This window comes from Mustela nigripes, chromosome 17, assembly GCF_022355385.1.
Source record: "Mustela nigripes isolate SB6536 chromosome 17, MUSNIG.SB6536, whole genome shotgun sequence".
Classification (NCBI taxonomy): Eukaryota; Metazoa; Chordata; class Mammalia; order Carnivora; family Mustelidae; genus Mustela; species Mustela nigripes.
This window is the reverse complement of record NC_081573.1, coordinates 32,577,614-32,594,547: the sequence shown is the minus strand read 5'-3', so window position 1 is coordinate 32,594,547 and position 16,934 is coordinate 32,577,614. Positions and strand designations below refer to the sequence as shown.

Genomic DNA, 16,934 nt, shown 5'->3' with positions numbered 1-16,934 from the left:
AAATTTCCATTCATTTTTTTTTTTTAAGATTTTATTTATTTATTTGACAGAGAGAGATCACAAGTAGGCAGAGAGGCAGGCAGAGAGAGGGGAGGAAGCAGGCTCCCAGCTGAGCAAAGAGCCTGACTTGGGGCTCGATCCCAGGACCCTGAGATCATGACCTGGGCCGAAGGCAGAGGCTTAACCCACTGAGCCACCCAGTGGCTCTCCATTCATTTTTGTTGTGTGTTTGATTTTTCCTCCTTCCCGTGAAGTTATTTGGCAACATCTGGTTATCCATGGCCAGCCTGGTCATCTTCATGCAGCTGCGTTACCTGTTCCACGAAGTGCAGCGTCGAATCCGCCGGCACAAGAACTACTTGCGTGTGGTTGGCAACATGGAGGCCAGGTGAGCGAGCACATGCCGGTGTTGCCCAACTGGACTCATTGTAGACCTTCCATAATAACCGATCCCGGGTGATCCGAGAGCCACTCTTGTTAGCTGTTAACAGCAGGGCAAAGATGATAAGTGGAAGCTCTGGAGATGGACTGCCTGGTGTGAATCCTCACCTACATGAGGCTTTACTTTGTGATTTGGGGGCACCTTAGTGAGATCTCTGTGCCTCAGTTGCTTCCGCTCTAGGAATGATAGCAGAGCCTTTGTCCAGGAACTGCTAGGAGGAGTCAGTGGGGTAATGCAGGTTACATGCTTAGAACAGGGTGGGTATGTAATAGCTGCTCAATAAATTCTAGGTAGTTCTTATTATGCCATTATTTTTATCATCATTGTCCTTAAGTGGAAGCTTCCTTGGGCTTCTGTGATCTGTTTTATGAAGTAGGTCTCACTTATTCCTTCCCCATGCATGTTTACACACATACACACTCTTAAGCTCGCCAAAGGAGGGACTTTCTTGCCAACCTGCTGCTGTGAGATGAATGGGTACCCTTTAAGTGTCTGGGGGAACAGTTTGGCTCTCCAGGGATGGGTCTTAACTCCTCTGGTTTGCCCAAAAATGTTCCCTCAAGTCATTTTTAGCTAATGTGTTATGTTGAAGGAACTAACAGCTGTTGTTAAGACAGAGTTCGTTTCTGTGTATACATTTCTAACTCTTTGATGGGCTACGAAGAGAAAGCAGGTGTAATGTTTCTGGTGGTTGGAAATGTTTGAGCCAGTTTCCTTTGTAACTGCTGTCAGAGGGCAAAGTTTGCGATGGGGCACCCAGTGTATGTGTGGGGAACTGACAGAGGGGGTCTGCTGGCTGCGTCTCTTTTACAGGTTTGCAGTTGCAACTCCCGAGGAGCTGGCTGTCAACAATGACGACTGTGCCATCTGCTGGGACTCCATGCAGGCCGCGAGGAAACTGCCCTGTGGACATCTTTTCCACAAGTAGGGACTGGTGTTCTGTCCAGGGCGTGAGGGTGCTTTTTGGGCCCATGCTCCAGACCACTCCTAGCAAGGGAGGGGGACAATACCTCAGTCCGGCTGTAGGGCTGGCAGGGAGTGCTGTGGGAAGCTTTGGGCTGTCGTCCTCCATCCCTCAGCCTCTTCTCTATATGGCAGGACCGTTCCCCACTCACAGCCTGCCATCGTCATTTCTGGGTCTGCTGTCTTCATATTCCTTGTCAAGTTAAACCCTGAAGTAGTACAGATATGCCTGCAAGATTTAAAAGAAAGGGACAGGGGGAATCCTTGCTTTGAAACAGTTTATGCACTCACTGGGACAAGAGACTATAATTTTCTGTTTTGCACATGCACAAAAGCAACAGAAAAGCAACATGCCAGGGAGGTGGGTTGAGTTGGGGATTGGACCAGGGCCGCGGAACAGTCCAGAAAAACTGATGATGTTATCAGGGAGACCAAACAGCATTTTCAGAAAATCTTTTTTTTTTTTTTTTTTTTTTAAGATTTTTTTTTTTAATTTGAGAGAGAGAGCATGAGCAGGGGGAGGGACAGAAGGAGAGGGAGAAACAGACACTTGATTCCAGGACCCTCAGATCATGACCTGAGCTGAAGTCAGATTAACTAACTCGAATTAACTAACTGAGCCACCCAGGCACCCTGGATTGGATGTTTTTTTGATGATGAGGTACCTCTGAGCTATTTTTGGCCTTTTGCATCTGTGATCATTTTTGCACATTGAGAAAATTTTCATCTTTATATCTTTAATCTTCCTCTTCTCATTTTATATTCCCCAATTGTTTTTCTTCTTCAATTTCTTCTACAATTTTCTTCTCCTTTTCTTAATGTCAGAAGGGCTTTGGAACTTGAGCATCAGTAGCTAAACACGTATATTATATTTTAATGTTAATTTTTTAAATTTAAATACTTTTTTTCAGTTTAAATTTTAGTTAATAGACAGTGCCGTATTGGTTTCAGGAGTAGAATTCAGTTATTCATCACTTACATACAACACCCAGTGCTCATCACAAGTGCCCTCCTTAATGTCCACCCCACCCCCACCTGCCTTCCCCCGTCAGCCCTCAGTTTGTTTTCTGTCGTTAAGAGTCTCTTATGGTTCGTTTCTCTCTCCTTTTTTTCTTTTCCCCCCTCCCATATGTTCATGTTTTCTTTCTTAAGGTCCACATCAGTGAGATCATATGGTATTTCTCTTTCTCTGACTTATTTCACTTAGCATAATAGTTCTATCCACATCATTGCAAATGGCAAGATTTCATTTTGGATGGCTGAGTATATTCCATTACATATATATACCACATCTTCTTTATCCCTTCATCAGCCGATAGACATTTGGGCTCGCTCCATAGTCTGGGCTCTTGTTGATAGTGCCGCTGTAAACATTGGCCCTTCAGATCTGTGTTTTTGTATCCTTTGGGTAGTAATTCCATTACTGGATTGTATAATAGTTCTGTTTTGAACTTTTTGAAGAACTTCCAAACTGCGCTCCGGAGTGGCTGCACCAGTTTGCGTTCCCACCGACAGTGCAGGAGGGTTGCCCCTTCCTCCACATCCTCGCCAACATCTGTTGTTCCTTGTGTTGTTAATTTTAGCTGTTCTCACAGGTTATGAGGTTGTATCTCAGTGTGGTTTTGATTTTCATTTCCCTGATGATGAGTGATGTTGAGAATCTTTTCATGTTTGTTTTAACCATCTGGATGTCTTCTTTGGAAAAATGTCGGTTCATGTCTTCTGCCCATTTCTTAACTGGGTTACTTCTTTTTTAGGTGTTGAGTTAGATAAGTTCTTAACAGATTTGGGTACTAACCCTTTATCAGATATGTCATTTATAAATATCTTCTCCCATTCTGTAGGCTGCCTCTATTTTTAAAAAAAATTTTTTATTAAAGATTTTATTTATTTATTTGACACAGAGAGAGAGATCACAAGTAGGGAGAGAGGCAGGCAGAGAGAGAGGGGGAAGCAGGTTCCCCGCTGAGCAGAGAGCCTGATGCGGGGCTCGATCCCAGGACCCTGAGATCATGACCTGAGCCCAAGGCAGAGGCTTAACCCACTGAGCCACCCAGGCACCCGCATAGGCTGCCTTTTAGTTTCGTGATTATTTCCTTAGCTGTACAGAAGCACTGTATCTTGATGAAGGCCCAGTGGTTCATTTTTGCTTTTGTTTCCCTTGCCTCCAGTGATATTTCAGGAAGAAGTTACTATAGCCGAGGTGAAAGAGGCTGCTGCCTCTGTTCTCTAGGATTTTGATGGTTTCCTGTCTCACATTTCCATCTTTCATCCATTTTTGGATTTATATTTGTGTATGGTATAAGGAAGTGGTCCAGTTTCATTCTTTTGCATATTGCTGTCCAGTTTTCCCAACACCATTTGTTGTCTTCTTTTCCACTGGATATTCTTTACCTGCTTTGTCAAAGATTAGTTGACCATATAGTTGTGGGTCCATTAATGGAGAACACATATGTTGATAAAATTTCTTTTATATTGGGTGTTCTGTTGGGGTCTGGGGCTAAAACAGAACCCGCAGATACGGTCTTTGTTTTCCTGCTGCTTGTAGCTTAATGGAGGAGAGGAACAGAAATCAGCCAGGCACATTTCTGAACGTGTACGTATAAATGGAGCTAAGGACTCCAAAGGAAAGGAACGTGGTTCCTGAGAACTTGCAGCAAAGGAATCTGACTCAAGCCTGGAGGAGTGACTCCGGGTGATGAGTGGGAGTTGAGTCAGCAAAAGGGGAGTGATATTCTAACAGGAGGGAATGGGGTGTGTGGAAGGAACTGGAAGAGAATTGGTGTGACCAGGACTTAGAACCTACGAAGGGAGTGGCATTTGCTGAAGCAGGAGAAGCAAGCAGGAGCTAGACCTTCAGGGGCTTGAGGGCCGGTGGAAAAGGTGAGAAGTCATTGAAGGGCCGTAGGAGGCGTTGGGGATCAGATTTGCAGCTTGAGAAGATCAGGAGGACTGGTTAATAAGGGCTTCAGTGATTCAGGCGTGTGTTAAGAGTAGCTTGGGCTGGAAGGGGCTTGGGGACACATGGGCAGATCAGAGGAATGGAGGCGCATGGTGCTGAATTGGCTCTGGGAATGAGGTCTAGAAGAGGAATCCGGGATTCTCCTGGTTGTGCGGCTGGGTAACTGCACGTACAGCGCTGGCTGAGGTTGGAAGACCAGAAAATTCACGCAGCATTTCTCCAAATAAAGTACCTGATTAGATTAAGTTTACAATTTCCTTCTTTGATGAAGGCAAAATTCACCTAACAATGAACCGTCTTAAAGTCTACAGTTCAGTGGCATTTAGGGCATTCAGTGTTGTGCGGCTACCACTTCTTGGTAGTTTTGAAACAGTTTCAGCATCACAGCATGACCCCGCACACTCATGGGTCCCCATTTCCTCCTCCTCCATCACCAAGCAGCCACTAACCTGCTTTCTGTCTATGAATTTGCCTGTTCCGGAAAGTTCATATAAAAGGAATCCTGCCTTTTGTGACTGACTTCTTTCAGGAGAATGTTTTCAAATATGAATAGGACGTCTTGGTTTGCCTTACATTGAAGCTTTGGTTAATAAAATGGGAACAGGATTGTGGGATGATAGTTGTTTTGTGCTGGTCTCAGCTTATCAGTAATCAGTATTGGGGCTGCACTGGCCCTTGTAGTTCTTATTATTTGCAGACTGCAAGATACCGTTAGCAATAACCATCAGGAAAGTTTGGGGGAAAAGGGTTTCTACATCCCAGGTCTTGGAAAGCACATGGAACACCTGGGGCTGCACAGTGAGGTTATCAGTAGGATGAAAGCGTGGGCCTCGGGTTCTGCTTTTATTAGGTTGGAGGATGGAAGCCCAGGGTTTTGTGGGCTCACTGTTGGTGAATTTAAAACGTAAGAATAGGGGCGCCTGGGTGACTCAGTAGGTTAAAGCCTTTGCCTTTGGCTCAGATCATGATCTCGGGGTCCTGGGATAGAGTCCTGCATCAGATCTCTGCTCAGCGGGGAGCCTGCTCCCCCTTCTCTCTCTGCCTCCCTCTCTGCCTACTTGTGATCTCTCTGTCAAATAAATAAATAAAAATCTTTAATAAATAAATAAATAAAACATAAGAATAGAGGGCACTTGGATGGCTCAGTCAGGTAAGCATCTGACTTTGGAATTTTGCTTAGGTCCTGTTCTCAGAGTTGTGGGATCGAGCCCTGTGTCGGGGCTCTGAGCTCAGCAGGGAGACTGCTTCTCTCCATCTCCCTTTGCTCTCCACACCCCCACTCACCCATTCCCTCTCTCTAAAATAAATAAATCTTTAAAAAAATGTTTAAAATGTAAGAATAGGAGTTTAAAGCACAGGAAGAGAAAATATAGTATAGTAACTACCTTACTTGGTCAGTTACCGAAATCAACCAAGATCTCTGAAACAAACTAAGGGGGCTGCTGGCTCCTCATTTAGTCCTGTGGCTGGCGTTGTGTTTATCTGAGAGAGTCATCTTGGAGGTGAGTGCCTTGGCCATCGAAGAATGCAGGCACTTGTACTGCAAAGAGAAGAGCTGGCTGTCAGGACTTAACACTCCAGTAATCAAGGGTAAATGCATTTTAATTTATGATAAAACTAAATATCTAGATGCCAGGAGATTGTGTAGCTAGATAATTTGTTTTCATAGAAGATGTGTTTAGAAGATTTCAAAATCCAGTGACTATTTTATTACATTGAAGTGTCATACTTAGAAAGGGGAGAAATACTCTTTCAATAGGGTATGAGTATAGTCACAGAGAAAAATATCTGTTTTTCTCTGAGGTTTGGTTTCTTTGGCTGGGGAACTCTAGCATTTGATTTCTAAGGTCACTGTATCTGGTGGTTCTCACCTTGAAGTTTTCAGGCTATTATATTTGATGTGGGAAGGTTTTGCAGAATACAAAATAAAATTAGGTTTGCTGATGAAAAGTGTGTCACAGTGTAGCATTATTGGAGGGTGCCTAGGATCTTAACATACTTCTGTAGTCCCACACAAGGCTAATTTTACTGGTGGTGTGATTTAAGGGTGTTCATTAGGAAAACAGACTTTAATTGATTAATCATCAACTTCCCTTATGAGGAAGGAAGTGAGCTTTTAAAAAATACAATCATTTATTTGACTAAATGGTCACAAACGGAAACTTTATTCAAATGTGATAAAATTGGCTGTAGACACTCGTGTTTTGGTCACATTGTTGTTATAAACTCCTCTGGTGCACAGATGGTAAGAAGTAGCTCCATCCTGGCCTTGGCGACGATTTTGATACCTAAGTACTGACAGGTTGCCAGAGGTTTTGGGGGTCATTGCTTTGGGGTGAGGCTCTCCTTCCTAACGTGATATGTGCCCATGTCTCCAGATACTAAAAAGACACAGAGGAGGGCACCTGGGTGGCTCAATGGGTTAAGCCGCTGACTTCAGCTCAGGTCATGATCTCAGGGTACTGGGATTGAGTCCCGCATCGGGCTCTCTGCTCAGCAGGGAGCCTATTTCCCCCTCTCTCTGCCTGCCTCTCTATCTACTTGTGATCTCTCTCTCTCTCTGTCAAATAAATAAATAAATAAAATCTTTAAAAAAAAAAAAAAAAAAGAGAGGAGGTGAGCACTTTTTATTCAGTCCCTTCTTGAATTCTTAGAGAAAAGATAACATGTTATGGGATGGGAAGGCTTCTTGAAATCTTAGAAGAAAGTTAATGTATTATTATAAAATAGGAAGGAACCTTAGAGATATTTCATCCAACCTTGGTTTTGTTAGTTCACTTCCCGTTAATGGACAGCCCAAATAGTTATTGGCTCTGGCATAGTTAATACATTGTCATTTCCTGAGAGAAAGGGCAAAAGAAGTGTCCAGCCTCCTTGGGAAAGCAGAGTACAAATAGTAGAAGGTTGGAGAAGCTGAGGTGGTGGGCGTACAGGAGTGGTTGGAGGTAAGCGAGGTAAAGAGGAGAGTGAGGGCATGAGGGGTTGTGATACTTAATAAGAAAGTGGTGTCATCGTGGGAGGGTGCTTTCAGCAGATAAGGGGCTCAGGGTAAGCTGGAGGGAGAGGAGCTTTAGTTAGAGGGAGATGTTTGAAGTCAAGAGTTTGAAGAGAAAGCCAAGGTTATGACCATGTTCGTGGGTAGCTGAAGTAGAGTTGAGAGCACTGATCAAATTCTGTAGAAGATTCAGATTCACAGGAGGCCAGGGTGCAGCCACATGGATTCTGAACTAGTTGAATAGAGTTGGAAAGGAAGATGGCGGCCATGTGATGGGGTCTTATTTGCGAAGGGTTATGACCAGGAGCTGGCTAGGTGACCATGTATGTTGATGAATTAATGTTCACAGCAGAATACGCTTAGAAGTATATCAGTGAAGAGGTAAGGTCAGCAAACATATCTCTATATTTAAATCTCACTGTCAGTAAATAGAAGCAAAAATCGTAACACATTTGCTACATTCAGAGTGCTTCTGGTGAATTCTCACAAAATATGCTAATATCTTATTCTGGACTTTCTGGTAGCTCCTGCCTTCGTTCCTGGCTAGAACAAGACACCTCTTGCCCAACATGCAGAATGTCTCTCAATATTGCCGACAATAACCGGGTCCGGGAGGACCAGCAAGGAGACAACTTGGATGAGAATTTGGTGCCTGTGGCAGCCGCTGAAGGCCGACCTCGCCTAAACCAACACAATCACTTCTTCCACTTTGATGGTTAGTTTCAACCTCTAAAGCTGTACCCGAGGGGCTTTCTCCCCTAAGAGGATGCTGTTTTAATTATAAATTGCCCTGCGTAGGCCAATTTACTAGAAATATTTCCCTCTTAATTGAAAGTGTTCAGTGGGTGTGGATAGCCTTGGGGAGTTACTCTATGCCAGGCATTTGCTGGATTTTCTGCAAATGTGGGGGTGGGGGTGGGGAGGAGGAGGTGGTCTGAGTACTGACTCAGTCATGCCTGTGAGGCACACACTTACTCAGTTTACTGGTTTACCGGCGCTAATGATTGGTTGTGTCAGTGCAGTGCGTAAGCGTATAATGCAGGATCGCGGGGCAGCCTTTGTAGTGAGTACCAGAAGTGGAGTCTGAGCCGGAAGCTTTTCCTCACCCATAAAATATGGGTGTTCTGCCTCTTGGCAGTGTTGGAAGGAGTTGTAGTAAAAACTGCATTTAAAATTCTGAAACCATGGGCTCCACATTGGGCTGGTTGACTGTCTTTCCTTAATCCACGTTGAGATAAGCTGTTGTGGATTCTCCTCCGTTTTTGATACCACTGAGTTCTGTGAGTTCCTATTTGTTACCGTGAAACAGGTATTCCTGGAATTTTGTTGGGAGCTGTGCTGTTCAGAACTGGGATTTGAGTTTCCAAGGGTGGAGCGTGGCGGGAGCCATGGTGTGTTGGGGAGACCTCTGAGAGGAGGATCAAGGACAGCAGAGTCTGGTCTCTGAGAGCGGGAGGTGAGGCCGCTTGGCTGGCTGGGCCGTGGCCGCTCAAGGCCTTAGAGGCGGCTGCTTTGTTGGCTCAGTTAAGGTCTCTATCAGGTGTGACCTCGGAACAGCGCGGGCAGATCGTACACATGGGGCCCGGCTGTGTAGTCTGTTACGTTACGAATTATTACTAAAAACTTAGTCAAAACAGAAAAGTCAGCTTTGTTTCTCTCTGGTAAGTACGTGAAATAATTACCCAGTTTTTTGTTGGGCAAGGCCTTGAGACCCATTTAGCCTGTTTTATATTCCAGGCCTTAGTGCCTCTTTGGGAAGGAGACGGAAATAACCCCTAAATGTGTGGCTTTGACAGCAGGTTGCTTCACAGCCAATACTTGGTGGCGTTTTGTTGTTATGGTAAAGATTTTTACTTGAGAGAGAGTGAGCGGGGCAGCAGGAGGAGAGAGAAGAGAATCTTGGGCAGACGCTGTGTGGAGCACAGAGCCCAACATGGGGCCCAGTCTCACGACCCGGAGGTCATGACCTGAGCTGAAACTCAGAGTCAGACGCCCAACCGACTGAGCCACCCTGGCGCCCTGGTGCTGTTTTATCTTGGGATCCTCTTTCCTTAGGGAAATGGCAGAAGCAGCAGACTTCTTGGTACTTTGAGTCCACAAGCCTGTGTCATGGGACACTCTGAAAAGGATTTTGAATTGTATCAGAAAATCAGGATCTTCAAATCAGATGATTAAATAGAAAATACTTCTTGAACGTCGTTGTGAAAGTGACATGTCCACATGAGTAGTAAATGTGTATAGTGTGAAAGAGAAGAGCCAAAGCCCTCTTTGTAGCGATTGTAGAACCTTGAAAAAGCTCCCTTATTTGCCAGGCTACGAGCAGATTGACGTGTGGACCCAGAGCCACGGGAAAGCGGGAGAGCCTGGTGGTGAAGTGTTCTGGAACCTGACTGATTCCAAATCCTGACCCCCATAATTAAATTGTATGGACTTGGGCAAGTTATCTAACTTCTGAGTGCTGTGGGGGCAAAATGCCATGGCCACTGGGATCCCACTAAGTAAAATGGGGATCCCAGTAGATGACGATACCATGTGTACTATGTGAGGCTTTAGACATGAGCTTGTCCACATGGGACCCTCGGAGCAAAAGGCCTGGCCTGTAGTAAGGCCTCAGTGGAACCATCTGGTGGCCCGGAGTGGCCGACACCAAAGTAGACAACACAGGGAAAGGGATCTCTAATTTGTGCTGGCTTCTCGTTTGTCTTAGGGTCCCGGATTGCCAGTTGGCTGCCGAGTTTTTCCGTCGAGGTGATGCACACCACCAACATTCTAGGCATTACGCAGGCCAGCAACTCACAGCTGAACGCAATGGTAAGGGGCCCTGAGCGCGCCAGGATGGTGACCCACTGAAGAGGGGTTGATGGTGTTCGGGGTGCGCAGGCTCCCCTTGGTGGAGTAGCGGGATTCTCAGGGGCATCTTCTGTATTCACTGGGACCACTTAAATTCCTGTGTTTTCAGACTTGGAACCGCTTTGGAAACTGGCTTTCATTTTCTTTTCTTTCTTCTTCTTCTTCTTCCTTTTTTTTTTTTTTTTTTAAGATTTTATTTATTTGACAGACAGAGATCACAAGTAGGCAGAGAGGCAGGCAGAGAGAGGGAGAGAGGAGGAACCAGGCTCCCCACTGAGCGGAGAGCCCGATGCGGGGCTCAATCCCAGGACCCCGGGATTATGACCTGAGCCGAAGGCAGAGGCTTTAACCCACAGAGCCATCCAGGCGCCCCTAAACCAGCTTTCAGTTCCATTGCGTGGCAGATAATTTATTCTTTTCAGAGCCCTGCCACACTCACTTCATCATGCTCTAGGCCAATCTGGGGGCTCTCCTGGATTTTAGCCAGAAGTATTTGGAGATTCAGTGACTAGAGAGAATGATGGGTCTTTTATTAAAAGTTGTATTGGGCCTACGAAATGTGTTTTCCCGACCCCTGTCCCCCTTCTTTCCCCAAATCCATAAGCACATACGTCTGTGGAGGTACACAGGTATACTTTGAGATCTGAAGGCACGCATGCTGCTGGCTCAAGGGTAGTCTCCAGATATTCTTTGTGTGTTTCTAAAGCTTTATCATGTGGTGTGTATTTTTGTTCTGTAGAGTTAGAGCAATATGTTCATGATTGCAATTTAGAGTTCACTGTGACAGTAAATGCAGGAGTCTGACAATGCTCCCTACCCCGGTCCTGCTGAGATAGGGCCTCTGGCTGCCCTCGGTAAGCCTGGTCAGTGCTTCAGAGTGCCCCTGGTTCATTGTTCATTCATGTCTTTCTCTTCACGACTTGATTCGACAAAGCTGTCCTGAAAGCCTGTTCTTGGGACAGGCACTGTGCCCTGTAAACAGTCGCACAGCCCCTGCCAGATAACAAGGCGGTTGTGGGCCCCGCTCCCGGGGGCGTAGATTCTAGCCCGGACGCCCGATTACACGCAGAAACAAGGGAGCTTACTGCCGATGTGGTGAGCGCCCCGCAGGGAGTCAGGCTGGTGATGTGGCAGGGTAGGGGCCGTGAGGGCTGTGTTAGGGGAGGCGGCCAAGGACGTCTCTCCCAGGGGCGATACCTCAACTGAAACCGAAGGATGAGGAGGAGGCAGTTGGGGGAAACAGGCAGTGGAAACCATGGGTGTGGATGCTGGGAGGCGAGAAAGCGCTGCGGGCAGAGAGGTGGCTGGAGCCGAGCAAGTCTGGGATCAGGACAATGGCGAGAACTGAGCTTGCAGATCCAGGCCAGGCAGGGCTTAGTAGGCCACAGTCCGCTTTAAATTGTTTTTTAAAGATTTTTTTTTAAAGGTTTTATTTATTAGAGTGTGCATAAGTGGGGGTGAAGGGTAGAAGCAGAGGGAGAAGCAGGCTCCCCACTGAGCAGGGAGCCTGATGCGGAACTCCATTCCAGGACCCTGAGATCATGACCTGAGCCGAAGGCAGAGGCTTCACCACCCGAGCACCCAGGCGCCCCCCCAATTTAGGTTTTGTCTTGGAAGTATTAGAAGGTTGTTCAAGGCCTCTTTCCTCCCCCAATGGACGGACATTTAACAGAACGATTTGCTTCTGGGAGACTGGATTCTGGGGGGCCGAGGGGAAGCCGTGAGCCCAGGTGGGAGGCAGCGGCAGTGCAGGTGAGAAGGGTGTGGTTGGACCAGGCTGTTGGTGGTAAAGATGAAAAGAACGGGCCTCGTGACGACACTTGTCAGAAGGTGAACTGACGGGCCTCAACAATACCGTGCTTTGGGTGGAGGGGTGGCCATCGCAGTGGGTTTCAGTGCCACCGTGGGGCAGGTGGAGGTGCTGTGCACCGACCCAGGTGGGAGCAGGACTGGGGCCGGGGCCTCGGCAGCCCCTCAGGCTGGGCGGGAGCTGTCCCAGCGGAGATGCCACGGCGGTGTCTGTTCCTCGCTGAGGAGCAGGTGGTCTCCGAGGCCTGTGGGCTTGGATACTCTCAGTGGACTGGAAACGCGTGGCAGCTGGAGAAACAGTGGGATAGAAGTGGTGGCTTGAGAGGATTAGGGCATCAGGGGAGTTTTGGTTTTCTAAGTTTTTTTTTTTTTTTAAGGTTTTTGAACAGGCCATTTTACACAGGTTTCAGAAGCTGTGGAGAAGGAGCCAGTGAAGTCACGCTCCCATCCTTTCCTCCGTGCACCCAAGCCCCTGTCCCAGGAACACCTGTGGGATCATGTTTGTCATTTCGTGGCTGGCCTGTTTTACTTGCCACGGTTCATCCACGTAGTAGCAGGGGCCAGAACTTCTTTTGTTTTTAAGGCTCACCAGTACTCCTTTGCTCAGCCACATCAGCAGTGAGTGCGTGACGTCATAACGGGTGCATGTGGTCTGCAGTGTGGCAGCCTGGGGCGGCCTCCCGCTGGCTCGTGTCTGGCTCTGCGAGTGGACTTCGGGCCCTGGCAGCTGTCGGAGCTCTGCAGATGGATCACCTCACTTGCTCCCTAAGAAAATCAGAATCCTGGGCACGTGAACCTCTAAGACTAGGCTGGGGTGTTTAGACTTCTCAGAGAGGTTCTGGCTGTTCTTCTTCCAGCTCCATGATGGATTGGAATAGCCTATTTTTAGCACCCCAAGTGTACTGGCCCCATACATTTTTTATAAAGATCCAATATTGAACTCACTGGATTTTCTGGAAGAAGAGCTTTGGTCTAGTAAAATGAATCTCAGGCATGTTTTTATTTGGGAAGTGAAGGGAAAGCTGTTTTAGAGAAGAATGTTAACTGATTGTCGAGGTTTTTATGGACTCCTCTCCATTTAGCTTTGATTCAACCTGGAGGAAAAAATGCTCAGCTCTCATTCCTATAAACCCTTCGGGGTCCCAGGTGTGTGGGGGACATGGGGCCTGCGGCAGGACTCTGCTTGTCTTGTCCTTGTGCCCCAGCGAGACACTAAGCACCCTAATCTTGGCTTTCAAGGCCCTGATGTTGGATGCCTTCCCCTCTACTAGCTAGAACACCGTGCTCCTGCCGAGCTAGTGCCCCTGTAAGCAGACTTCCTTGTGCTTCTAAAGCAATCCCATTATTCCTGCTTTTTTTTCCTTTTGATTGTTGGGCTTTTCCACAAACAAAACCATGAATATAAGCATTATAAAACAAATACACATACATGAAAAAAACAAAGTCTGGACCCCTTTGATGTGAGCGTGGGTGGGGGTGGGCCGGAGACCTGTGCTGTCTTCCCTACACCCCGACTGCCACTCAGCCCAGCGTGGACTTGCTGATGTTTCTTGACTGCGGTCTGAAACCTACAGCTCTCATGTTCCAAGTTTACATTCTTTTTAATCTTCTTTTTCCCAGTTGTAGTATAATTTATGTATGGTAGATTCACCCTTTGTAGTAGCTGATTCTGTGGATCTTGTAACTCCTACAGTTGTGTGGCCGTCACCATCCTCAAGATAGAGAATGGTTCCATCTCCCCTGCCCCAGAAGACATCATGCTCCTTTGTCATCACTTTCTCTCCCTACCACCAGCCTCTGGCAACCACCTATCTGTCTTATGTCCGTTTGATTTTGCCTATTCTAGAATGCTATAGAAATGGAATTCTATAGTAATAGCCTTATGAGTCAGGCTCTTTCACTTACCCTAAGGCATTTGAATTTTGTCCATGTGGCAGTGTATCAGAAGTTTGTTCCTTTTTGGTAGTGTTCTTTAAGGAGGACGCTTTTTTTTTTTCCCCAACCCCAGTTACACTGACCTTTAAAATGAACACTTTAAAACTGGAATATTCGAGTTGAGCCTGTTTTGGGATCCAGCTGGATTTCTGTGCTCTTTTTATCTTGAAAGTGATGCTGTCCCAAGTTACCTGTTTGGTATCCTGGAAAAACGCCAGAAGCAGTGAGGTTGACCGGGACGTGCAGAATAGAGAGGCCTCTTGCTTGTGTGTTCAAGGCCAGATGCCAGGTTCAGTGCGCAGAGCTCGCTGTACACCACAGCCCCGAGCAGTAACTCTCGAGAGTGAATGTCTCATGGCCTCTGTGTTTGTGTTCCTCCAGGCTCATCAGATTCAAGAAATGTTTCCCCAAGTTCCATACCACCTCGTGCTGCAGGACCTCCAGCTGACCCGCTCGGTGGAAATAACCACAGACAACATTTTAGAAGGACGGATTCAAGTCCCTTTTCCCACACAGGTAAGTGCAAAATAGATTCTGTCTTCACAAAGATTTAATCCTGTAGATTAACTTTTTAGTTCCTTAATTATCAATCATGATTGATGAATTTCCTAACTTTGCACATCTTAACTGAGGACAGACCCACCCCAGGGGCTCGGAGGAAGACAAAGACAAATGTATTGGGGAAAATGTTTTGTACAGGTGGACATCGCAAGTCTGCCCACTTTGCCTGGCCCTGTAGGTCGTCATGGCATTGGTTCCTCTCGGATGGATTGGCAGCCTTTTTTGTAAAGGGCAGTTAGAAATATTGTAGGCTTCGTGCACCGGGTCCCTGTTGTAATGTCTCCGCTCTGCCATGGTAGCAGCCATGGACAGTATGTGAGTGTGGGTGCCTGACTGGTTTCTAGGAAACATTTACAAAAATAGGTGGAAGGGGGAATTTGGCCTGCAGGCTGCTGTTGGCTGCCCCCCGCTGTAGGAGGCAATGCCCTCCGTCCCTGGTTGGCTGGGCACCTTGGTGTGATTTTTCCATCAGGTGTGACGGCTCTGTGATGCTGGGACTCCTGACTGCTTTAACAAGGACAGATTTCCTGGCCCATTATATAACCTCTTTGAGTTCAAGGGGTAGTAACGTTTTACTTATTTATTTACTTAAATTTTATTATTGAAGGGTGGTGGACAATGTTGTATTAGTTTCAGATGTAAGACACAGTGATTTGACCGAAGTATTAACGTTCTGAAGCAAGCTCTCTGGCAGGCCCAGGGGATCAGTACATGACCAGGGAGTCATTTAACAAGAAATCATTCAACTTTGTGCATAAGAATATATGGAAATGTGTTAACAAAATCCTAAAACTTGAGAATCTTTTGAGAGAGAACAAGCCTGGAGTTTGGAGTCAAATGGGCTGATGTTAGACGTGGCTTATCGGTCCTTCCCTGTTTGACCTGGCTGTTGGCTTTGGATTATCCAGCAGTAGAGCCGGGGCAAGGGTTCTAGTGCCAGTGGGTCATTTGGGAAGGTTCTAAGACACAGGCAGCAGGTGGGGCTATGAGATGGGTGGGGGTTGGGGGAGGCAGCCAGTAAGGGCTTGTTAGAGCAGCTTAGTGTCCTGGATGACTAGAGCTTGATCCCATGGGAGGCCTCCGGAGGGTGGGGAGCGGGGCCATTTGGATGCCACTTCCCATCAACTGCTGGCTGAGGGCCACTTGAGGGGGTGGGGTGCACGGTGACCTTGTGCAGGCAGAGCAAGTTCTTAGCAGTGATACGAAGCCTGGCCAGCCGGCACTGAGGTGGCAGGACCTTCCAGGGAGATGGACAGGGCTTCAGTGCATCTGTGGCCTCGGCCAGGATCTCAGACTGGCTGCAAATGAGAGGAACAACAGTAGCTGCTTCACAGGGTGTTAAGATCAATGAGGTGGTCCTGTCGGGTTTCCGTAAGTGCTCAGTCAGTGTTACCTGCTGTTGGTGTGTTCCCGTTGTGTGGTCACTGTTCCTGAGGGAAGGCAGAATGGGAGCCAGGTGATATCTGAAGCTCAGGCCTCGGGCTCCCTTGCCTTATTTTTGCTGTCAGTGGCAGCTTCATTGCTGCCGCAGACTTTGTCAAAGCCCAGACACTGCTGGGGACCCAAGCTCTCTCCGTACCCCGGGTTCTCCCTGGCCCTGTTCTCTAAGCCCTGAGCAGCTCCAGACTGTCTGTGCTGCTGTTTGCCTTGCAGCGCTCAGATGGCATCAGGCCGGCATTGAACAGTCCTGTGGATAGACCAAACGGAGACCAGGAGGAGGGAGAAGCTTCTCTGCAGGTAAGGCCTGCACCCTGGGGAGAGAGTGTGTGCATTCCGGTGCCTGGCAGTGGTCTTCAGTCCTGCCTCTCATGTTCATGAAGCCTCGGGCCGGGGTGGCAGAGAAGGCCCTATGCCACAGCGTCCCAGGATTTCAGGTTAACAAACCGATCGATCGGTGCCCTCAGCATGGCCTGCATTTCTATCCAGGGCCTGCAGCCCGCTCCCTGGGCATTGTCCTCAGGACCTGGAGGAGAACAGAGTCATGCTGTCCCCAGGCCAGCTCTGCCGCCTTGAGCTTGAGCACTAGGAGGGGCAGAGGAAAGCTGGGTATAGGCAGGACATAGGGGGATTGGACATCTGAACCCAGACGGAGACTGTTGAGGTCTTCTCCCGCACACCTCACTTGCCCAACTCAGCATTTCCAGGTGTTTCCATGTACTTCAAGCAAACGAGACCCTCTGCGTGGTGTGGAGGTGGGAGGTGCATGGTTTTCCTGGGAGCTAGCTCTGCCTAGATGCGCACTTGGGGGACTCAGGTGGCCGCCTTGTCCGCAGGCAGCTTCTCTGTCTGGTTTCCAGGGCAGAGGCGCGCCCCTCTGCACGCTTTCGGCCCCCTGGGCTCTGGCTTACACCCTTCATCTCTACTTCCAATTTGCCTAATCAGTGACCACACTTTTCCAGAAACTTTAATAGACTGGA

The 16,934-nt window shown here is 47.6% G+C and overlaps 1 protein-coding gene across 1 annotated transcript in view; it reads left to right on the top strand.

The window, feature by feature from the left end:
* The window catches only part of AMFR (autocrine motility factor receptor), a 39,108-nt gene that overhangs the window by 18,925 nt on the left and 3,249 nt on the right, over positions 1-16,934 (top strand). Inside the window, exons 7-12 of the mRNA XM_059383957.1 lie at positions 255-388; positions 1,256-1,366; positions 7,887-8,077; positions 10,070-10,173; positions 14,338-14,472; positions 16,171-16,254. Coding sequence (XP_059239940.1) covers positions 255-388; positions 1,256-1,366; positions 7,887-8,077; positions 10,070-10,173; positions 14,338-14,472; positions 16,171-16,254 — 759 coding nt within the window. The remainder of the gene's footprint in view (positions 1-254; positions 389-1,255; positions 1,367-7,886; positions 8,078-10,069; positions 10,174-14,337; positions 14,473-16,170; positions 16,255-16,934) is intronic.